This window comes from Magallana gigas, chromosome 2 (genome assembly GCF_963853765.1).
Source record: "Magallana gigas chromosome 2, xbMagGiga1.1, whole genome shotgun sequence".
Classification (NCBI taxonomy): domain Eukaryota; kingdom Metazoa; phylum Mollusca; class Bivalvia; order Ostreida; family Ostreidae; genus Magallana; species Magallana gigas.
In genome coordinates this window covers 20,239,000-20,264,289 of record NC_088854.1, presented here as the reverse complement: position 1 = coordinate 20,264,289, position 25,290 = coordinate 20,239,000, and the positions used below count along the sequence as shown (strand labels likewise).

Genomic DNA, 25,290 nt, shown 5'->3' with positions numbered 1-25,290 from the left:
ATTTTTATATATTTTCCCTATGTATATCTATGTTCAACTTGGACCCCTCTTGGGACCTCGGTATTGGTCCAGGGGTCATAATTTTAACAATTTAGAAGCTAAATTATTTGAGGATGCTTGCATAATAATACTAGTATCACACATTGGAGCATTGTAGTTCTAAAGAAGAAGATTTTTAAACATTTTGCCTATATATTTCTATGTTAAAATTTGAACAGGTCTTGTGGTCTCAGTATTGGTCCCGGGGTCACAATTGTAAGAATTTAGAATCTACATTATTTGAGGATGCTTGCATAATAGTAGAACTGTGAAACCTATAATTTTGGTGAAAAACTAAAAGATCTGGTCTACAAAATCATGAATTCAGTTTTCCTTTCAGGTGTGTGGGAGTAAAGAAGATAATTTTTTAAAGTTATATGCATTAACATCTATACATCCATTTTGGCCCTGCCCTAGAGTCAAAACCCATCCTTGAGGGGACATGAAAATTAAAATTTCAGTAGAGGGCTTCCTGGTAAACATAATTATTAGTCAGTTTTTTTTATACAGATGTGTGAGAATAGAGACGAAAATTTTAAACATTATATGCATTAACACTATATTGCCATATTGCGCCCCCCCCCCCCCCCCTTTCATGTCCTGAACCCCTGACCCAGGGGCCATGAATTTCACAATTTAGGTAAAGGAGATTGTGGATATCATAACCATATGATCATGAAAGGATATAGTCATGAATTTCACAATTTTAGTAGAGGCCCTCATGGACATCACAACCATGTATTTAGTTTTTTGCTCACATGTGTGGGAGTAGAGAAGAAGATTTTTTTAAATTTAAAACATTTTTACTATATGGCCATATTGGCCCCACCCTAGAGCCTGAACACCTAACAAAGGGGTCATGAATTTCAGAATTTTGGTAGAGGGCCTCATGGACATCATAACCATGCATTAAGTTTTTAACAAATATATATGGGAGAAGAGAAGAAGACTTTCTAAGATTTAATACATTTTTACTATTTGGCCATATTGGCCCCACCCTAGATCCTGAACCCCTGACCCAGGGGTCATGATTTCACAATTTAGGTAGAGGGCTTCATGGACATCATAATCATGCATTTAGTTTTTATAAAATATATATGGTAGTAGAGAAGAAGATTTTCTAAGATCTAATACATTTTTACTAAATGGCCATATTGGCCCCACCCTAGAGCCAGAACCCCTGACCCAGGGGCCATAAATTTCACAATTTTGGTAGAGGGCTTCATGGACATCATAAATATGCAACCAGTTTTTTCCTCACATGCGTGGGAGTATAGAAGAATATTTTGAAAATTTTGCTTTTTTTGCTTATTTGGCCCCGCCCGTGGCACCCCACAGGTGGTAGAGCCATGAATTTCACAATTAAGATTCTTCTTACCATAGAGATGCTTCACACCAAAAATGGTAACGATTGGCCTAGTAGTTTTCAAGAAGAAGTTAAAAATGTAAAATTGTTAACGCACGACGACGGACGAAGACCAATTGCAATAGGTCACCTGAGTGACTCAGGTGACCTAAAAATTGAATATTTTTCTTTATCTTTATATAGAACTCTTTTTCTCAAGGAGATTAATATTGTCTAAAAAATGGTCAAGGCCATCCAGCCCTTAAATGAAAAACTTAAACTGAAACATGAATTCTGAATAAAGAGTAAAGATTCAAACCAAGATAGATTTGAAAGTTTATTGATATATATGTATAATAACAGCAACAAATAGAAAATTTAAAAAATCTTTAACAAGTAATATCAGTTGAATACTCACTGATGGCATAACAAGTTAAAATATCTCGAAATAAAATAGGGTTACATGTAACAAACACCATCCATTCAACAAACACAATAAAAGAACAACAGAATAAAAGTAACTGCATTATTAGCAAATACAATGATTACTTCCTTTCCTTCGGCTAATCAAGTGGGACATAATTAAGCATACAGAATTATATTTAGCATATATTCAATACTGACACACTCATTACAGTTACTGACCCTTTTCTTTGTCTGCAACAATTATATACAAACTATGCCATATAAAAGATGTGGTGCGGTAAATAGCTATATGGAGGTGATCTTAACACAGGTCATAGGAAGAATTGTAGTATTTGTGGAAAATAAAAACGAAAGTATATATCAGCCCTGAAAGTTACTATGCTTTGACGGAATGAACACTTTTGAATAGCTAACAAATATGCAATTTATTTATAATACCCGTTAGAAAAAACTTTCGGCAACTCTTTTGGTTGCTGGAGCATTCAGCTTGCAGACAAATCTTAATAAGAAACCTCTAACAGCCATTTGCAAAGTTTTCAACTATCATTTTAGGAGTTTTCATTATCTCATTATGTATACAACAATATGGTACAACCCTATAGGCAAAACTCCCATTTAGTATGGGTACATATTTACAGCTTGTATCCCAAGATGAATAAACATGTATATATAAACTACTTATTTCACCAAAAACTTTGATGGTATGTTTAGAAAAGTGCTTATTTAATAAGATTTATTTTGATTTCACTTTGATAATATTCTACTCATGGCAATTATGCAAAAAATGAAAGAAGGTGTTTCATGATAATATATCTGTCTTTTATCAGGGACAATTTGATATACCTGTACAGTAGTTTATCAAGGTTACATCAATGCTATGACTTACACTACCACTTGGTGTAACCCTTTATAATAAATGCATCTAAACATAGAGTGTAACATTACTCAACTGTCTGTGTAATTTGCATACCTGTCAACTAGACTGAGGCAAATACTTGGGTGAGATAAATATTTATGTGTGAGAGCTAGTATCTGAGGAGATGTCTCTGAATAATATAAACGATATCAATCTTAGATCAGTTTTCTTGATCTGACTAGTGTCCCACTAAGTGGTATATACCTCACCTACTTACACCATTGCAACACATCATAATGTCGAACAAAGTTCAAAATATAAAACCAAAGCCTTTAATATTTAATGCAATCTCAGAATAACTTTCAAGCATTAAAGTCTTTTATGATCATTGATGCCACTTTTTTGAGTAAATTGTATTTTTATGTAGATTTCCAAAAATTACAGGGTATTTGATAATATCTTAAAAACCTTGATATGTAGTAACCAGAAAAGTAAAAACATTAAAATTGAAATATTCAATTCAATTTGATGACAGGAGTATTAAAAAAATCTTTATTTATAGAATTAATATCATAAATAAGACTTTGTGAGGAATTCTGTTGGTTTGTTAACAGTGTTTTGATATTTGCAACTGTTATAGAAAGCACACAGATGATATGTATTTGTATTCTATACACAGTATTCCAAACAAATTACACAATATAATCTCTTTTTTAAGAATAGTCTTTAAAGACGTGATAGAATATTCTAAAATGACCCTTTTGATGGGAAATATCAAGTGGAATGTTCAATTAATCTCCTGGTCCTACTGGTATATATTGCACACTTGCCTTATCAAAACTGATTTAAACATAAAACTCAAGTATCACAGATGCTGAAAGTATCACCTTCAAGGACTACTCCTTTTTCTGTCTCTTGAGAGCTTCAAATCTTCCTTGAATTTTCTCAAAATTGACAGTGGATGCCTTCTGTGTGCTGGGGGTGGAGCGGAGACCAAAATCGGACACCACAGAAGCACCACAACTTTCTGGGTCGGTCCTCTGTCTGAAATTGTCAATACATGTATATAATGTAACTATAAGAGGACAAGGTATTATTGCTCAAATTGAACATTTTATGTGTATCACATTATAACATGTACATATAGTCCACACAATCCCCTGAAAAGATCAGTGAAGATGTACACTGATACAGGTACCATTCACCTGGGGTAAAAGAAAGAATATATGTTCTACAGATTACAATTAGTATTTGAGAACTGAATGTCCCAATCGTCAACTAAAATTTAATTCTTCATAATTCCTCTTCATTCTTATGTTCAATTGTATTCACGTATATCTGGTAATTTTCACAATGATCTAATTTTCGCTTTTTTGCAATCTCTTTTTCAACGTGAATTATTGAATATACAGAAATTATATTCTGTATTATTTTATATAAGAAGCTTTCAAATTGCACAAAATGATTGATGCATATTAAAAATGCTAAACATTTTCACTCTTTTCGCAAATTTTGTGACACACTAAAAAAAACCCAGAATACACAGTACTTAAGTTACAACAACTGAGACACTTGATCTATGTTGGAATTCTTAACTCAGTTGCATCACTTGCTAAATTGTTGTTTTTCAAATATCTCAAAGACACAGAAACTAGCTCCCCCACCTGACAGGCTGTCCCTTTCTGTGACTGTTGATCAGTTTGATCACTGATTTATCGGTGGTCAAGTCTTCTGCCAGGCTGCCATTCAAAGACAGGATGTTCACATCTATCTCTTCAACACTCTAAAACATTAAAAAAGTTTTGTGTGATATTGAATTGCCAGGTTGCTGGGGGTGATGCTCACTCAGAAGTAAAACAGAAATACAGTTGAACTTCAGCATCTCGAACACCAATATCTCTAATACAATAGATATGTCTAAGTGATTTTTAGGGCCCAAACACATAAACTTTTAGTATTTTAGCCTTTATATCTCGAATACTCGGATATCTCGAAGTTTTTAACCAGTCCCATCTAGTTTGAGATAACAAGGTTTGACTGTACCTTTTTTACTTTTTGGAGTGTAATAAATTTCTTGTACAAACTAGTTTATTTGAAAAATCTATCATAACCCACTTATGTCATGTTATACTGATAAGTCTTTCACTAATGATTTTTCTACTTCAATTTACTGTCTAATGTATAATACACATCCCCAAAAGTTATGTATACTGGCACTGTACCAGTTATCGGCTAAAATTTAATGTTTTCTTTTCGTATTTTCTTATTTCTTGATATCATTGGATAAAACTTGCCATTTTTTAAATAATGAACTCCTTATTTATCAATCCGTTAGTTTATATCATTTCTTAGAACCGCAAACATCTTGTTTTGTTATTTTTATAAGGCCCCAAATTTGCCGAGTTTTTACGACCTACTGTACCAGTTATCGGCTTCGTGATAATAACATAGTAAAATCCCTGAACATGTTGATTTTATACTCTGCTAAATGAAATTTGAATTATGTCCCTTGTGGGGTCAGACTAAAGTAGTCGGGGTTGTGATACATTATAAACAAAACTCAATTAATTATTCTTTTATTATCATACGGTAATTCACCAAATCGTACACGTATTCAATACATAAATGTGCAATCAGGCGTTCAACTGCGCTACGAATCTCTCGGAAATTAATGAATTCCTTTTGTTTATACATGTTATATGTTTTGATATTATATGTCAAATCAAAGAAGGGATATAATAACCTATCACAAAGAGGTAATATTCTATTTTTAACTTATTACGTCATTTTCCCCACTGCTGAAAGTGCAAAGATGTAAAATCAGCGGTAAACAATGATCGTTTAGGCTCATGTTTAAAACATATTCAAGAAAGTTTTCAAGCAAACCTACTTTTCTTTATTCGAAAAAGACGACTGAATTAAAAAATCTTCGATTGTCACGTGCTATAAACCCGAAACCTCAGTTTAGCCGATAACTGGTCTTAGCCGATAACTGGTATAGTACCAGTAGTACACGTCCAAAACATAAAGAAATTTTCAAGATTTTTGTAAACTCACCAGTTTGAAAGTGTTGATAATGTATTCAAGGCACTCTGTACAAAATGTGCGTACCATACACACGAGACTTTACAATAATTATATGAACTGGCTTTGTGATGTTGTCTTTGGTGTATATTAAGGATGAATGATTAACCTTAATCTTTCATATTAACTAATATAAAACTTACCAGAAGCAGCTCTACACATTTTTTCCGTTTCTGTCTACTGGCGTAATGTAGAGGAGTTAGTCCCTTATTGTCCTGCATGTTTACACAACTTGAATCAGCATCCAACAAAAGGGAGACAATCTTAGGGTTATCCCCCTTGTCAATAGTCAAATGGAGAGCAGTACAACCATTGTTTGGATTCACAGCACAGACGTGACTCACAAGTCCATCTACAATAAATATAATACAATATAACAAATAGACACAGCACAGACGTGACTCACAAGACCATCTACAATAAATATAATACAATATAACAAATAGATACAGCACAGACGTGACTCACAAGTCCATCTACAAATATAAATAAAACAAATAGATACAACACAAACATAACTCTAAATTCCATCTAAAACATCCTCATAACCTGTATACTATAGATAGAATAATCAGTTAATATATGAATTTTCAGAATTTAGGCAGTAACTAAAATCTTAATTATTACCCAAATTAAGCTAACATTTATTTTGATTGTACTGTTTGACATATAACACATATAATTAAACAAATTCTCTTCCTCTTACACTTAGTGAAGTTTAATTAATACAAGTTTCAATGGGTTTTTTTAATATTAACTTTGGGCTCCAATTTTTATTATAAATTATTTTAAAAAGCTGAATGAACATCTGCTCCAGACCTTTCTTAAATGTTACCAAACATGACTTAGTTTCAATAAGTCACTGTTTGATACTGAATTACTGAATTATCAGTAGGTATTGTTTAATGATATAATCTAAATAAGATGAGTGAAAACTGTTTACAGACTGCACTGCTGTATTATGGTCCTGTTAATACCAAACATATTCTGGTTGTGATTTTGCAGGGTTTACAAGTCCCTATGTTTGGCATTATCAAAGAGCGTTAAAGAACTAAATGAAGGCCTTTTAAATTAATCATATAGACCTCTGCATGTGTAGCTCCTATTAATTACTTGAAAATAAAAATTACCAACCGTGAAAAATACAGAGTCCCTTTGGTTTATCTACATCGTTTAACAATGTTTCAAGTCGACTTGATGAATTCTTTTGTTCTGATCTGAAATAAAAGAAAAACAAAAACAAACCACATTAATTTTAAATAAGAAGTAAAGCAGATTCAAATATGACATAGGATACTGTAGATTCCTAATTAAACGCGAGGAATTCATATCTGCATAAAATTGCGAGAAGCAAATCTTGCAGATTTTATAATCCTGCTTTTATCTTTCCGTCAGATGTAAATTAAATAAAAGTATGATAAAAATTTGGCGTTCGCAATTCTATATTTTTAGGATTTGATGCAAAATGGTTGAACTGCAGAATTAAGTACTCGCCTAAAATAAGGAATCTACAGTACCAATATTTGTATGATAAAAAATCAGAAACAAATTGCTTTATTGTAGAAGATGTAAGCATTGGATGCTCGCAGTAAAAAAGTTATTAGATGTCAGAAATGAATGTACTATACTAAAATTCTTTAGGTCAAAAGTTAAAATTGTAACATAAATTGAAAGCCTGTTGCAGAAGTAGAATCATTAACCATGCCCTGATTACCTACCTAGGCAACAAAAAACTTCATGTCTACTACTGTATAAAAAGTTTTGCATTGACAAGATTATTCCCCTTTCAACAGTTAATTAAAGCAGATTGTTAAAATGTTACAAATTGTGTACAATCTACTTACCGGGAAACTAATTTTTTTTTTAATCTGTCCAAAAAGTTTAACCTATTTCATGGAGCACATGGATTAAATTTGCCAAAGTCTGAAGATTGAACACAGAATTATATTCACAGATGTATGTTACGGTGTAATTTCAATGTTTTTTACAATCATATTTACCTGTTGGCAAAGGCTTCTTTACCATAATCACGTGAGAACTCAAAGCTCCTGAGTAAATCATCTGTAAAGAAAGATGCATCAAGAATGAGATCACACATAACATTACTTTTACCGTACATACAAATTTTTGTTAATTGGTAAAACTCATTGAATCAGTAAATGCTTTACATGAAAGATAATTGTAACTGACAATCTTTAAGCTATCAGCATCATTTGTGAAATACATGTTGATGAATATATGATCTTTGAATTAATGTGGAACAAAATGTATTAAGGGTGGGGTGGGGTGGGGTGTTTACCATCTATGTAGGAGCCATACTGTTTGGTGGGTGGGGTTAGCACTGTGTCTTGGACCCCCGAGTCATTGTCATCATAAGTGGAGCTATTGTTAGAGAAGCAGAAAATCAGAAACTTATTACAAATAACAATCAACCAGTAACTAGAAAAAGATTTTTTTTTTAAGAAATAAATAACAATGAGGGATAAATTGATCGTGTTAAGTAAACCAGGTCCATGCATATACTTTAGTACAAAAGACAAAAAAAAATATTTTATTTCCATTTGGAAAAAAATCATAAAAATATTTCGATCACATTAAAATTTCAAAATACAAATGATTTTTTTTATTTCAAAATTCAAATTTGAGTAATACTTTATTTTAATAGTTTATTATATGTGTTTTCATTAATGTCGCCAAACTCAATAAATACACAGTTATTCATAATCATGTTTGTTTCCTACATGGCATCATCATCCTCGTACAGGGATTGTGGGTAGACAGCTGACTGCAACAGGAAGGAGATGATTTCAGACACGCCCACCTGACAAGCCACCATCAGAGGGGTGTTTCCCCCCTTGTCTCGCAGATTGTGATCAAACCCAGGCTGTCAGAGAAATAGATTAGATTATACATGAAATGATTGATATTCCGTAAAATCAATAGTACTGAAATTTTGTCTAATAACAAACACATCAAATTATTCAGCATTATAATCAGCATTTGTGAGGTTTTTGATTTTTCTTAAAAAACGCAATCTTTTATTATTTATATTTGTATCAACTTCCTAACACATTCTGACTAAAATAAAATACTACATGTATAGCCTATGTTCTCCTGATTACTATATAACTTAATTCTGGTTGTAACGCGCTTTCTGATTGGCTAAAAGATTATTTTATATCGCATAAAGAAATGTTGCCTACGTCATAGTAAGACTAACGTCAAAAACGTATCAATACACCTGATGTTATGTTTGAATTTTGTACAATTTTACATCATTTTAAAGGTCAAATGACCGTTTTTATCTACAATGAAGAGTAAAAAAATTAAATTATAGGCAATGAATCCAATATTTATTAGTTTTACACAATATAAAATGGTTTGAAACAGTTTACGCTTTTTTATAAACCGCTTCGCGGTTTATAAAGCGTGAACTGCCCCAAACGAATTTATATCGTAAAAAACAAATAAATATTGAATTCATTCCCTAAGTAAAACTTATAACTCAGGCAATAAACTCACCAGCCATATTTTCATGAGAGCTGCAAAGTTCTTTTTGGAATCCAGAGTGATGAAGTTAAAGATATGGTTGGAATGCCTTTGTCTGTGGTCACTGATTTCTTGCCAGACTCCTCCAAATTCTGGGAGGCAGAAGAGGGCACCATTGGAGTCCAGCAGTGAGGTAGTAGCTCCGTGAAGCAGCAGAGATTTCACAATCTTGAGGTAACCTGTAAATAAGTTAAACAATTCTAACCTTTCCCTCAAGTATTTACCAGTAACATTTATTTTTATTTAACAAAGATTAAATAATTGTTAGTTTCAAATTTGCATCATCCGTTATTCAAAAGGTTCGAAAACAATGAAAAATACATCTCATCATTTCACACTTTTGAATAAGCCCCCTCATACAAAACATTCCTCTGATTCTGACCTTAAGTTCAAAAACTAACAACAGGGTCAATTTTGAATTTGTATAAAAATGTTATTGTGTTTGTTAATTCTTTAGTTTTGCAACATTGCAAACAATTTTTTTCAATTCAAAATCCTAACATTCTGTCCAGAGATTTACCCATGGTACAGGGATTTACAACCATAATGTTTTAATTATAAAGCTCCTCACCTTTTTCCGCAGCCACTTGGAGGGCTGTTTTGTTTTCTTTATTGACAGCATTGATGTCCAGCCCCCGGTGAAAGTACCCTAACTTGTACTCCTCCTCGCTCTTCTTCAGGGGTCGACACAGCCCCAGCAGGTAGTCCATCACCTCTCCCCGCCCCATCTGCGCTGCGGTGTGTAGGAGGGTGGATCCAGTGGGGGTGTAACGCTTCCGTATATCTGCTCCTTTCTGAATCAGCAGACAAAAACAGTGTTCACACAGCAGACTACATAAGGTAACATTAACCTATGAACAATTCACTGACAGATAAAAGATCATTCATTAATTCAAATAGAATTCTTTGCAAAATACTTCAAAAATGCTTGAATGATCATCAGCAGGTAATTTTGTATTAAATTGTACAAATGAATGAAAGTTCAGTGATAATTGCTTTTTTATGTAGGAACAATTTTATATACAGTTCACAAACAAATGTATTTACCTGACATAGTAATCTGACAATCTCTAAATGTCCATTTTCTACAGCTAAGAACAATGGCCAGTTGCCAACACCACTCTAGAGATGAAATATATGTAATGAGTATATTATAAAGTACAAATATACTGCAGGTACTTAATCAATTACATGGGAAAGTTTACATAGTACAGTGAGACTTCTTTATTTCTAGACAGTTTGGCTATAGTTTGATTGAACAATATTCAAATTTATTTCTGCTTACTTGCCCTAATATAAAAGGAAAAACTTAAAATGATTAAAGATACTTCATTGAATTACCAGTAATGAATTCTTATTTGCTAGTAAATATTTGCACACTATATTGCACTTACATGTATATAGAATAGTAGAATCAATATACTAAAACATGAACACTAATAAACTTAATAAACAGAAATTGAATATGCATATATTGTTAAAAGTACCTACACATCAGTAGAATCAACATACTTGTAAATTACTACTTGTAGTTTACTTAGGGTGTACAATGGAAGACTAATCCAACAAGACCCCTTAATACATATTGACATGGAAGAATCAATAATACATGAGCTTACCTTTGGGTCTACAACATCTCCTTCCTCTAACATACAGTACAGCTGATCAGCCTTCCCTGACATACAGGACTCAAACAATCCTGGGCTTACTATCTCATCCTGTCTCCTACACAAAGTATAAAATGGAAGCAAGAATTGAAGTCAAATGAAGATGGTTATGAGAAATCTATTAAAATTGAACAAACATTTGGCTTTGTAGTTCTTGTATGATTTGGGGTGAGAAAAAATTTATCATGATACAATTAAAACAGCTGTTTAAAATAATAATTTACTACCTTCTCATAGAAATACATCAACATTTCAGAAAACTTAATTAAAGATACAGAATGAAAAAAAAAACCCTACAGAACAAGAGGCCCATGGGCCACATTGCTCACCTGAGGACAATAGGTATGATAAAATCAGCTTTTAAAATGGAGTCATAATACAAACAATCTGGACAATGTACAATAATACATGTAGATCCTGTATAAATAAAATCCATTTTTCCCGCTGGATATTCTTATGTTTATAATCATTAGTCCCTTTTCTAACAGGATGATTTTATAGTCATATCACATGTTGAGTATTGCAGTCCTCAAAAAGATCCTTTACAATTGTTTATATATGGGATATTAAGCTACATCAAACTCTAAACCTTCTTGTGAGGCCATAGAATTGTCCTGGAGCCAAAGTCTTAACAATTATAAAGAATCATCTAGCTGATTAGTTTCTGAGAAGAATGTTTTAAAAGATTTACTCTATATATTCCTATATAAAACTTTAACACCCCCCCCCCCCAAATGTGACCTCACCCTACCCCCAGGGATCATGTTTTCACAACTGTGAATTTACACTACCTGATGATACTTCCACACAAGTTTCAGCTTTCCTGGCTGATTAGTTTCTGAGAAGAAGATGTTTAAATATTTACTCTATAAATTCCTATGTAAAACTTTGACCCCCATTGTGCCGCACCCTACCCCCAGGGATCATGATTTTCACAACTTTGAATCTACACTGCCTGAGGATGCTTCCACACGAGTTTCAGCTTTCCTGGCTGATTAGTTTCTGAGAAGAAGATTTTCAAAGATTTACTCTATATATTCAAATGTAAAACTTCGACCCCCCCATTGTGGCCCCACCCTACCCCTGGGGGTCATGATTTTCACAACTTTGAATCTACACTACCTGAGGATGCTTCAACACAAGTGTCAGCTTTCTTGGCTGATTAGTTTCTGAGAAGAAGATTTTTAAAGATTTACTATATATTCCAATGTAAAACTTTAACACCCCCCCCCCAATGTGGCCTCACCCTACCCCCAGGGATCATGATTTTCACAACTTTGAATCTACACTGCATGAGGATACTTCCACACAAGTTTCAGCTTTCCTGGCTGATTAGTTTCTGAGAAGAAGAATTTTAAAGATTTACTCTATATATTCCTATGTAAAACTTCGACCCCCCATTGTGGCCCCACCCTCCTCCTGGGGGTCATGATTTTCACAACTTTGAGTCTACACTACCTGAGGATGCTTCCACACGAGTTTCAGCTTTCCTGGCTGATTAGTTTCTGAGAAGAAGATTTTTAAAGATTTACTCTATATATTCCTATATAAAACTTCGACCACCCCATTGTGGCCCCACCCAACCCCTGGGGGTCATGATTTTCACAACTTTGAATCTACACTTCCTGAGGATGCTTCCACACAAGTTTCAGCTTTCCTGGCTGATTAGTTTCTGAGAAGAAGATTTTTAAAGATTTACTCTATATATTCCTATGTAAAACTTCGACCACCCCATTGTGGCCCCACCCTAAATCCAGGGGTCATGATTTTCACAATTTGAATCTACACTACCTGAGGATGCTTCCACACAAGTTTCAGCTTTCCTGGCTGATTGGTTTCTGAGAAGAAGATTTTTAAAGATTTACTCTATATATTCCTATATAAAACTTTGACCCCCCATTATGGCCCCACCCAACCCCTGGGGGTCATGATTTTCACAACTTTGAATCTACACTACCTGAGGATGCTTCCACACGAGTTTCAGCTTTCCTGGCTGATTAGTTTCTGAGAAGAAGATTTTTAAAGATTTACTCTATATATTCCTATGTAAAACTTCAACCGCCCCATTGTGGCCCCGCCCTACCCCTGGGGGTCATGATTTTCACAACTTTGAATTTACACTACCTGAGGATGCTTCCACACGAGTTTCAGCTTTCCTGGCTGATTAGTTTCTGAGAAGAAGATTTTTAAAGATTTACTCTATATATTCCTATGTAAAACTTCCACCCCCCATTGTGGCCCCGCCCTACCCCCGGGGGTCATGATTTTCACAAATTTGAAACTACAATTCCTGAGGATGCTTCCACACAAATTTCAGCTTTCCTGGCTTTCTGGTTCTTGAGAAGAAGATTTTTGAAAAGGACTATGTGCGGTTTTATTCATTCTTTGCCCCCCCCCCCCAATCAAAGTTTTAAAAAGAGCTTTAAAAATAAGGTGAAAGATAGTTAAAATCATATTGGAAAAAAATGTGTTAAAGGTTATCACCACAGTGACGTCATAATGTAGAAATGACGTCATGAAGATTGCATTATTTTGATAAATTGTTGTTTTGTAGCAAAATATGGGTGTTTTCCGATGGTTTTTCGACTGGGAAACATCGAGCGCAGGCTTGCTCAAGTACCATTTTTAGGCATAATGTGTATAACTATCTGAAGAAAAATATATGTTAAAATGGCACTTGAGCAGACCTGCGCTCTATACTTCCGAATGCAAAATATAGAGCAAAAATATGAATATTTTCATTTGTTTGCAAATTTGCGGGAATTAGGTCATTTAGATGACGTCATAGATAAACAGCAAACAAGCAATGATGACTAAAATTAAGATTAAAGTTTAAGGCATCCTCTATACAATGATTTGTGAAGATTTAATTTTTATACGATACTATTTAAAAAATTGGTTGAAATCGGGGGCAGATATTTGACCATACTGCACATAGTCCTTTCTCGAAATTTTTCATTAATTTCTAATTATCTCCCCTTGAAAACGAGTGTGGCCCTTAATTTTCACAACTTTGAATCCCCTTTGCCTAAAGATGATTTGTGCCAAGTTTGGTTGAAATTGGCCCAGTAGTTCTTGAGAAGATGTTGAAAATGTAAAAAGTTTACGGACAGACAGACAGACGGACAGACGGACGACAGACAAAATGTGATCAGAATAGCTCACTTGAGCTTTCAGCTCAGGTGAGCTAAAAAGTTAACACATTTAATACTAAAGCAACTCTTCTATTTTTTGCTTGCTTTTTATTTACGAAAATCAATGTAGCGATAAAAGGTTCGTCTGGTTGAGTATACAGGAAATGGCCATCTACATGGTTCCAAACAATTTACATTACATTCTAAACTACCAATCTGGTTTATATTTTTAATGATCTGTGACAAGATCTGTGATACAGCCAAGAGGAAGTGTAGACTTTTAATATAAGAAGAATTTAATCACAATGTTTTGATAGATTAAAACATAAGCAACATTTTCTGGGCTGAATTGCTCTGTCATTGATACTGATGATATATATTATACAGATGAGTTCTAGCTCACCTTTGCCAGGCTTGTTTGATCAGGCTGTAAATGTGTGTCTTCTTACTAATTTTCATGGCTTCAAACAAGCCCTGTAATTATAACATGGAGACATGTTTAGACCAAATCCAAACAGGTGAAGTTTCTTTTAATATTCAAACATTGTCATTTTGAACCAATTTATGAAGTATCCTGAGAAAGAAATCACTAATATCCGAATATTTTAGTAGGTCAAAGATCTGGATTTTACATTTCTGTACATATTTCAGAAAACAGTGGGAAATTTTACCCAGTAGGTAGTGGGGAAAAACTCCAGTATTGCTTTAACAGCCTCCTCATGGTTGTTCAAAACTGCATGGTACAGTGGAGACAACCTCATGATGTCTGATATTGCAGGGTTAGCTCCCTTCCTACAATATGAAATACTGGTTATAGGAAATACAGGTAGTTTGATTTAAATTCATGCCCATGCATCATACATACACGTACCAGTTAAACAATAAAATTTAAAGAATAAACTTCACTTCTTGTGCGAGAAAAAACCATGAGGATCATATGAACTGTGATGAAGTGTTTATAAGACTTTTAAGTTAATGTATGAATCATTTGATGAATGAGTTCTTATTCAATTTTATTTCATGATTTATAAAAGAGAACTTTATAATTTAATAATGTGTAAGTTTGATTTAAAACTGAAGTGCTTACGACAGGAGAAGATGGACAACAGTTGCATGCCCCTTCATGGCAGCCATACTTAATGCTGTCATTCCTGTGTTACAATCACTGGAAGGATCCTCATTCAGCTGCAAAATAATCATTTAATACCATTTCTTTGCAATTAAATGAGTTTATTTTTAAAGTTAAACAACAACTTCATTTAGTTTTTCTGTTACACATGTACTCCCTGAATACATGTAAATCCTTACCTGGTAGTACTGGGCATTGATGGAATTTGCACTAACTTCCAGAATCATTTCAACATTATCAGCTCTACAGTACAAAAAGATGATTGATTTCGTATCATTTTTGAAATTGATTCATGATACATTTAATATCAAACAAGAAGAAAGAAAGATAAAAATGTGTAGCGGGGTATTATGTTGTCTTATTGAACTATTATTACATAATATGTATTATATTTTAAGTTCCAGTGCCTCAGAAAAATTAATCTATATGAAGCAAATCAATAAATTCCCTAATCACCCTCATTGTGGACCCAAAATTAGGCTCACTTCAGAGATACAGTCATCTGACAATGGCTTATTTCACACACATACAAATAATAGTTCTACTACAATCAATACCGTCCCCTACAACTTTGCAAGGAATCCACACACGATGTGATATACCTGTTATGAAGAGCTGCCACCATCAGCAGAGTGAAGTTGTTTTCGTCGGTGACATTAATGTCCGATTCCCACAGATCAGTCTTCTTCAGCGTCCCCTGTAACAAGAACATATACCGATACCTTGTATCTTAAAATTTGTTGGCACTCATTGAACCAGTGTGACTATATTCTCCCCAATACCTATGATTTACAGTATTGTTAATCTAAAACTGTTAATAATTTCAATATTAAGTTTTTTAAGTTAATGTTTATACTCATTAAATATTAACAAAATAAGTTTTCAATTTTCTTTGATCTATTCCTATTGCATCAAGATTTTATATTTTTGAGTGAAGTAATCTTCAATTCAAATTATGGCTGACAGATTTGCAAAATTAATATCTTAGGTAGCATTTTTTTTTTTTGCACTATGTATTTACAAAAACAGATATGAATGTCTATGTTTGATTTTATGTAACAAACACATTTAAATGTTCATAATTAAATTTAGGAAAAAATGCATTCAAAGTAAAGAAATCTTACACTTTGTACCACATCTGTGAGATGTTTCAGCCTGAGTGCCCTATGTGATGTTATTATGTCTTTACAATCGTCATGGTGATACAGGCTGATATTGAGGTCATCAGGTCGTAGGCCTCGGTAATCTTCCTTATTGAAATCAGCCCCTCTCTTGATCAAAGTCCTGAAAAATATTAGATGCAAACTACCATTTTTTAAATATCAAAGTACAGTACATGAATTCTGAAAAGTAATCAACACTTCAGACAAACATGTTACATGTACCACCCACTATCACTTCTATATGAGTGAATATGTATATCAGCTATTCAGGAAGTTTATAAAGTCTTATGACTTAACATTTTCATTTCCACACCAATATATGTAACTATATAAGTATATGTTAAGTGCTAATTACAGCCTCTTCAGTGTAAAATACAGGAGGCTGGCACAATAATGATTGCACCTTCTAAACCAACAGTAGACGCTGATACAGAATTTCAGTGTTTTCCCCAGGACGTTTTTGCCTAGCAGTACCTCATATGTTGCAAGAACTTGCTTCCAATCCTTTTGCTTTATTAATAAAATATGTTAAAAACAATAAAGAAATAAAATGAGAAGAAAAGATAAAAAAAAATTAGTATCATATTCTTTTAAGGGAAAAAATGGTAACTACAACAACTTACGTAACGATGTTGACATGATTGTACTGTGTGGCATAATGTAATGCCGTCCGGCCATTGTGAACATTGTTTTTATTGGGGTCAGCTCCAAACACACAAATAAGAACCTGTTCAGATTGAACTTATATATTTAGTGAAAATTACAAGAACTATAACAATTTATGTGTTCAAAATATTTGTATACACAGTTCTATTAAAAAGGCAACAAGCCCAGTAAGCAATCATGAAAAATATATATCAAATTTTAAATTAACATTAATTGTACATAAAAAGGTTAATTTATAAAAATTAGTTGATAGAACTGAAAAAAGTGAGGAAAATGGCACGACATACATCACAGAGTATGTTGGAGCCCTCCACTGCTGCTATCATGAGAGGGGTGAGCCCGTCCGAGTTACACAGCTCAATGTCTGCATGCTGTATGTGTCTGAGGCTGTAGATCAGTGGAAGCTGACACAGACCTAGCAAAAAGAAAGGAGGTGCAGTCATAGCTACAGTAAACAATAAAACCTAATTTGTTTAGTTATAAATTACATGAAAATCTGCTAATCAGGCACAGATTGAAGATTTTTTTCCAACGGCTGGGATGAAACGGCTAAGTTGCACTGAATCAGGAAACATAAAGCCTAAAATCAATCATATTTCAATAACACCAATTGCACTTTTAAAGCAAATTTTAAAGCCCTACTTAAGACTGGTTAACATTTGACTGAGCAAAAGTGCTATTAATTTCAGTACAGTTTTCCATGTGAATTTTTGGCAGTACAATAGGATATACTAGTATATGTGGTAAAACACTCAATGTGTTTTGTGATATCTGTCTCTTCTTCAGGACAAACCTGTACGATTTCTGAGCAGCTTTTCTTCCAAAACAGTGCCATTGTAAAATAAATATAATTATATGTAAAAATGGGGCAGAAATTGGACCTTATAAAAGTCCTTTTAGCACTTTTCCATAAATTGCTGCTTTTTAGACTTTTTCAAGCTTTTTTCCAGGGCTGTTTTTAAAAAATCATTTCCATGAACTGTACAAAACAGATGTATTAATTGTTGACCCACATCTGGTCATAATATGCAGTTCTACTTCTAAGAATTGTTTTCAAGTTCTATGCACCTCCTGATGTTATATAAAATAAATATGTCAATAAGGTTACTTAGTCTAGTAACTGATAAACAGACAAAGTTAAACACTTAGGTAAGTTACTGTGACAGAACGCCACAACTTGTTCTCACCTGACTATGATATACATGTAATTAAATGTATGCAACAATGTGTAACAACAAATATTTGGATATCACACTTGTCATGATAACAGTGTAGACTCTAGAATGATAATCTATCATTTATCTAACAGATGTCCTTAATTGATATAAAATAACACTCTAAGATATTACACTATTGACTAAACAGAACACTTTGGTTTACCAGGTACATTAATATGATCGTTCAACAAAGAATAAGCTTAGAAACCAGTTACACTTTGGTAAATGTACATAATGATAACAGATAATTTATGAAATTATATATCCTTTATAAATATAGGATACTTATATCAATATAAATAATTATTTGTTATAATTATCATCAATATATGAGAATACCATCACAATCCTTATGTCAAAAGCTGATAAAAGAGCAAGGATCAATACACATTTCTAACTATAATTAGGGCGAGAACCTAGTAAGTTGCAAGAACTTGTGTTTGAACCCTTTGTATATAATATATATACAATAAAATATGTTCAAATCAACTATAACAAGCATTCTGAGAGTATTGCATAAGCAAACCCCTACCGGTTTGTATTGTTCTATGAAAGCTTCCAAGTACACAACTATTTCAGAGCTATTGTAAACGAGATGTCATGCTTTAATCAGAGATAAAAGAACAGAGGAAATTAAAACTATATAGTTGATATAGAAATTAAATACTGTACAAAATAGGTAAAATAATACTCTTTACTTCATCTCCTGGAATTTCGCCAAGTCTATTTTGTATTCGCTGGTAAAAATATCATTTCTTTCCGTCTTCTGTACCCCGCATCAAACCAAACAGTTAAACAGCCCAACCCGAAAACGAACCCGATTGTAATAATACAAAAAAAACCCTGCCGATTAAATTTACAACACAATGCTTGTCACTATTTTACAGAATTTATTTGTTTGTTAGAAATGATAAAAGGAATGGTACAAGTAACGCAAGATATTATTAATGACTACATACTGGCCTCGTTTATTCAATACACACCGAACCCGATAACGAACCCGAACATTAAAAAATTGGAATATGAAAAATTAATTTTCTCAAAAATATGTCAATCAGACGCTACAAAAGTGTAAACTTGATCTGTAGTTTGACATTTTGAAGCTGTTCAGCAAGTTTCATATTATTCCTCAAATGCATAAAGAAAAAAAGTGTGGAAAACTGAAGTGGGACAGACAGACAGACGGACGGACAGACAGATGGACAGACGGACGGACGGACAGACGGACAGACGGACGCAGAGGAAAGCTAAAGTCCCCTCCGGTGAAACCGGTAGGGGACTAATAACATAATTTGCATAACCACCATATCAACTTGCTCCAATTTTCAATTACAATGAACCAAATAATACAAATGTTCTTTTTAGGTGTGTTACATAACACAAAATACCCTAACTTTTTCGTTTGTATATACACCTCATCATAATATCTAAATTTGAGCCCGGAACGCATATCAAGTGTTTTAGTCAGACAAACACACAAGGAAGATAAATACAGGTAAAATACATTTTACCTATCAAAATGTATAGGGATCAAGGTCTTATTTACACAACAATATTTGATAAGTTTAATACATAAGTAATAGTACATGACATTGAACAAGTACTCAAACATTTACTGCGTTTGAATGTCAATCTTTAGAACCACTTGTTCCCTTTTCTAAACCTAAATGATGACACCTGTCTACTCCTGATGAATTCAATTAGATACCTACCGTAGTTGTTTTCTATCACATGTTTATCATTGCTAATTGATAAACACTGCATTTGTAAATATGCCTGATTATTTAGATAAAATCTTTTCAAATTACACCTGCATTATTTTTTATCTTTCCATTGTACATATGTTTTTGTCAAATCACATTTCAGATTCCTATTATTTATTGATATATAATTGATATCATATACACGTACCTCTCAGATGGAGAGAACTAATATAGGCTATTTTTGCCTGCTGTTCAATCCAGATTCATTTATATACTTATATGTATATTTTTGAATAAAATATTTCTTAAACTATACACATACCTGTCTGGGTAGCCAGATGAATTAGGAAGTTACCAGTTTCATCACATTCAGTGTTGACATTGAATTCAAATGACTGAAATGTAAATAGACACTAAGATAGTAAACATGTATATTATTTACCTACATATAGAGTTCAAATATTGATCAAAACAAAGTTATAACATTAAAACAATGCAGTGAACATCCTTCATTTAAAAAATATTGTGTACTTAATTTTTCAAAAAAATGTAATACAGTAGATTCTTATTATACGAAAGTACTTTATTCCACGATTCCACTTTTTTGTGTTAAATCACAACATAAAATCATAAGTGCTGAACTTTTGTTACAATTAATATATTTAGCACCGTCAGGAAAATGAAAGTGTGATTTTGAAATCTATGCAGAGATGCTTCTTGTGATATTACTTGTACATTAATTCATCATGTTCAATTAGAAATTTTAAGGAAATCTTTAGGAAATTTTAAGTACCTGTAACTTCCTCTGTATGTCATAGAGTGATCTGGGGGACTTTGCCAAAGAGAAGATGACATTCCTGTCCTGAGCACTGGGAAGTTTGGGGGCGGACTGGGGGGCCTGAGTCAGCTGGTATTTGTGAGGGAGATGCTTATACACCTTAGAACTGAAACTCAAAGCACTGGCAAAGTTTCCTGTAAAGAGAAAAATTTATGCCTCTTAAACTATTGTAACTAATAAATTGACAATGAGTGATAAAAACAAATTCAACATCATATTGAAATTGAAGCTAAAACTGATATATCTTAGTTAGTCTTTTACAAATTGGATCTTATTAGTTGAATCTAAAACAATTTGCATACAATGCCATGTAACATAAATTGTGACAGTATGACAATGAAATATACACGTCTACATAAAAACAATTTCTGTTCTATTAATCTTCAAGCAAAAATAATCATCAATATTTTAAAGTTTTCTACCTGTTTAAAACAGAAAGTCAATAAATGAATGATTAGGGTTATACCATGCTTATCTTTCAGCTTTGCAGGAATGCCTATGCTGGTTAAATAAGTGATCACATCCAGTCTTCTGAACAAACAGGCATAATGGAGAAGACCTGCCTCCTCCTCTACAGAGGTATCAAGTCCTGTAACATCACAAAAGTTGGGTGGCAATCACACTAACATAGCAATTTAGCATATCTTTTCTGGTTTGTTTTACCATGATAGTGAAGTAGTATATATGCTGTTTTTTACCTCTCAATATTTAAAGAATAATAATAAGTTCAAATTCTACTGGAATATTAATTCCATAATGCTTCCTATGAGAAGCATTAAATCAACTTAATAAGTAATTATAATATATACATGATATACTTGTCTAGTATTTTTCTTTTTTCAACTAAATGTCTTCCAACCAAATTATAAAACTGAGAGGAGTGTATCTTCATTATATTCCAATCATGGATCAATTGCAAAACATTAAAATAGAAAATTTGTTAACACGCATTTTAAGTACATGTAAGTGGAGTAGTTACCATCATGGTACATTTGGGGTATACTTACTGACTAATGACAAAGAGATGAGAGATTTTAACATATCAACTGGCCCACACACTATAGCAACTTTGGTCAGCTGAGGTATGGCACTGCGTAATACTGTATTCTGAATGCTGTCCCTTAAAATGTCTCTCAAGACGTCCTCTTGTGGCCACAGGGATTCAAAGTTAGTGTACAGAAACTCAGGGGAAAACTGATTGAGACACAAGCTGGGGTACCAAAATGCATTGCTTATATTAAGGAAAGTCTCATTTGCTTTCTCCACATCCTGATGGTTTTGTGAAAGGGATGCCTCCAACTTTGAACAAGAGTCATCTCTAGGAACGTAAAATTCAGGAGATTCGAATGTGTGATGATGGTACTCCGAGCAGCAACAACACTGGTTGTTGGAGGGGTTCAATCTCTCTGACCCCCGGCCTAGTTGATTTGATAATTGCCCTTGAGTAGTTGTACAGGGTTTACTTTTTGTCTTCTCCATCGTTGGTGAAGCTGGCTTAGAGGAGGTGCTTTTGTTGATGAATGTCACATTCTCTCCATGCTGTTGAACTTTTTTATCATCAACCCTTTTCCTTTCCTCCCTTGCTATAGGATTAGCAATATTATACTTGAAGTTGGATACATTAGCATCCTTAGACTTGTTTGAATTTTTCACTGTTCCAAACTGATGGACTGATATCCCGTGTCGATGTCTTGCACAAATATATTCTGATTTAGATTGAAAGTCATGAAGAAGTTCAGGAAATATTTCTTTGTAGTTCTTTTTCCCAGGGTCTAACTGATATCCAAATGGATCCTCAAATCCTTCTGACTCCAATGCACAATACTTACAGAAATAGTCTTCTGAAGCCATGATTGACAGAAAAGATGTCTAAATTTGATACAACTTCTCTGCATGATCTTTGTAAAAACACTAAGGGACTGAATTCATGGGTGGCCCAATGCTTTTTTGTGTGTGTGTGTTTCATGTATCAGCTTTGTTCATATCCTCTGGATAAGAAACTCCAAATTTCTGGGAAAAAATTGAAAGAAATTTTATTAGAATGGTGCAACAATCTAATTAAAATTAGACTTGTAATTCCGCTCCTCTACGATACGCTATACAAGCGTATCGTAGAGGAGCGGAATTACAAGTCTAATTTTAATTAGATTGAATGGTGCAATAATATATAACTTGAAAAGCAGAAGGGGGGAATATTCCAAACTGGTCATAGTTTTAAGGTCGACATTTTTGAATGAAATGTGTTCATCTTCACTTAATATATGATTGAAAAACAATTATAATAAAACAAGTTAAAGGGATCTGGACACCATTTCACCAGATGAAAATTTTATTTTTGATTTTTATGTACAAAATAGTTTACTTTTGTATTTTGAATGATTCATCAAAATTTAAATGTCAGAATTTAAGTCACGTTACAAGCAAGATACAGAGGAAAGAAGTTGTTATGTCAACAAAGCTTGAGTCTTATATTTGTTTACAAATACTGTAAAGTAAAGAAATTGCCATTTCTTTATAAAAATAACTTGTGGAAACAAGATAGACTGATTCAATGGGTTCATAAAAACTTTTATCACAAAAAACAGCAACATTAGATTGAAACTTATATCAATACAACAAATATGTGAACATATTTAACAGGACTCGAGCTTTGTTTACAATACAAAGAATTCTAACCTCTGTAACTCGCTTGTAACTTTATATATTTGACTTTCAAATTTTGTCAAAGCATTGAAAACATCTATGTTAATTAACAATTTTAGACATAAAAATTGAAGAAATATACATGCATTGTTAAAATTCATTAATTAAGTAAACATTTCCATAAATTTAAAGTCTTAAAAATCTATTAGTATCATTTGTACCAAAAACTATGTTTATGTAATCATGGTATTAATTTATGCGCAAATTTCAATTCGAAAAAATAAATAAATTTGCTGCCTATTTTAAACAAAGTTTTATCTACATTCATCCACTACACATATATCTATGCATATAACAGATTGGGGAAAACTGCTGTCAGTAGTTCATAGACCTACCTGTGATTGTGATATTTGCTGTTGACTTGTTGTTCTAATTGTACTGCAAATCCTATTTATAACCACGTGATTATATTTGTTGTTATCAGACGATCGATGAAAGAGACCATTCGTATTTAACTTCCTTGCTTAGCTTGCATTTGCATAAGTTAACAATGACAGATTAAACTAGAGCAGAGCTCGTGGCAAAGCCACGAGTAGGTCTTCCGTTGTTGCTGCGAGTTGAAAATGTATGTGATATGGTGTCAATAAATTATAATGACTAAACTTTCAGTTCTGCTTTTGTTATAAAAATGTGTTGTGATTGAAAGCCTGTATATAAAACGTGTTTTGAAAAAGAAAGAAAATGTTTTAGGAAAACTATCTGTCGAACACAGTTTATGTAATCGTTTCAAACATTTTTTAAAAAAAGGGATGTTTAATGGCGAGTTAAATTTTCAGAGGGTAGCAAGCATTGTTACATGTACTCATGATTCATGTCAGGAATTGTGTTTTTGGGGAGTTGATTTTAATCATTTCTCCTATGCAGTTACTCTAGCAAACCGAAACTGAAACTGTGTTTGCACCTAAGCACAAATCATCGCCGCTGACAAGACTTCGTTCTTGAATATAATCAATAACTTTGATGTAATATACGCTGAAGCATTTTTTTTAAAGGAAACTTATTTATAAATACCTTGGAAATAGTCAGATTTTTAATGGTACGAACAATTAGAAGTTTTTTGTAGTCGTGTGTATTCCTACGCCAGAGTTCAATATATAGTTTCGTTCAACCATCGGCTGTCTCCTTACATCTCCGGCAAGTAGAGAGTCAGTCTATATTTAGAGGTCGCATCATCAAGCTATCACGTGACCTGGTATCTCTTACTTGTCGGAGATTAACGGAGACAGCCGAGCATCTAGTTGAACGAGACTAGAGTTCATTGTTGGTTGGATCCATACAATTTTTGAAATATTTGGAATACCAAAACACAGTTTGATGAAATCAATTCTATTTCAAAATATAACACAACATGATTCATTAGAGGTTTTCTCGAAATTCTTGTCGGAAAAGTCAGAGAAATCATATTACATTTATAAAAATGTGCATAATTCAAATGCAGATTATAAACTACTTGCCAAGCAAACTAGCATATCGTTGATTTTAAAATAAATAATATTCGATATAATCAACTCCCGTCAGTACATCAGTACTTTGATTTAAAAACCGAACCCGCCTACAAAACACGTAACCTTTTCTCTTAGATAACTTCTTTATTTAAAAATATTTCTAAATTTTTTAAATCTATGTGCAAGTTTAGAATTGTTGTGTGATGACAAAATTTACAGACCCTGAAACGTACTAATACACCAAAAACGTGCGACTTAAGTGCGAGAAACGTTTCGTGTAGACCGTTTAGCGTTTCGTGTGATTGTGAAACGTTTCGTGTAAACCG

At 33.2% G+C, this 25,290-nt stretch overlaps 1 protein-coding gene across 7 annotated transcripts; it reads right to left on the bottom strand.

Annotated features, from left to right (window-relative positions):
* Window positions 1-1,898: 1,898 nt before the first annotated feature.
* Window positions 1,899-24,020, bottom strand: LOC105333291 (serine/threonine-protein phosphatase 6 regulatory ankyrin repeat subunit B). 7 transcript variants are annotated; one of them, XM_066075493.1, is made up of 25 exons: window positions 23,855-24,020; window positions 21,824-22,826; window positions 21,283-21,405; window positions 20,772-20,950; window positions 20,301-20,373; window positions 17,346-17,473; window positions 17,016-17,119; window positions 16,354-16,513; window positions 15,832-15,926; window positions 15,409-15,472; window positions 15,188-15,285; window positions 14,772-14,892; window positions 14,504-14,574; window positions 10,919-11,024; window positions 10,347-10,421; window positions 9,871-10,093; window positions 9,273-9,478; window positions 8,492-8,634; window positions 8,050-8,132; window positions 7,751-7,811; window positions 7,595-7,636; window positions 6,885-6,967; window positions 5,894-6,102; window positions 4,331-4,449; window positions 1,899-3,710 (listed from the first exon to the last, which is right to left on the bottom strand). In XM_066075493.1, the coding sequence occupies exons 2-25, from the start codon at window positions 22,665-22,667 to the stop codon at window positions 3,563-3,565; spliced, it is 3,558 nt and encodes a 1,185-aa protein (XP_065931565.1). In that variant the 5' UTR covers window positions 22,668-22,826; window positions 23,855-24,020; the 3' UTR covers window positions 1,899-3,562. The 7 variants fall into 7 exon arrangements, with proteins under 7 accessions (XP_065931565.1, XP_034302687.2, XP_034302688.2 ...); XM_034446796.2 differs by having other exon boundaries at window positions 7,595-7,618; XM_034446797.2 differs by lacking the exon at window positions 7,595-7,636.
* Window positions 24,021-25,290: the final 1,270 nt, after the last annotated feature.

Excerpts from the sequence above, each read along its gene's own strand:
- LOC105333291 (XM_066075493.1), bottom strand. The coding sequence starts at position 22,667 with ATGGCTTCAGAAGACTATTTCTGTAAGTATTGTGCATTGGAGTCAGAA. Across the intron at positions 15,927-16,353 it reads TCACAGATGTGGTACAAAGT|GGGACGCTGAAGAAGACTGA; the intron begins GTAAGATTTCTT and ends TTCTTGTTACAG. Across the intron at positions 14,575-14,771 it reads TTTTCCCCACTACCTACTGG|GGCTTGTTTGAAGCCATGAA; the intron begins GTAAAATTTCCC and ends TTATAATTACAG.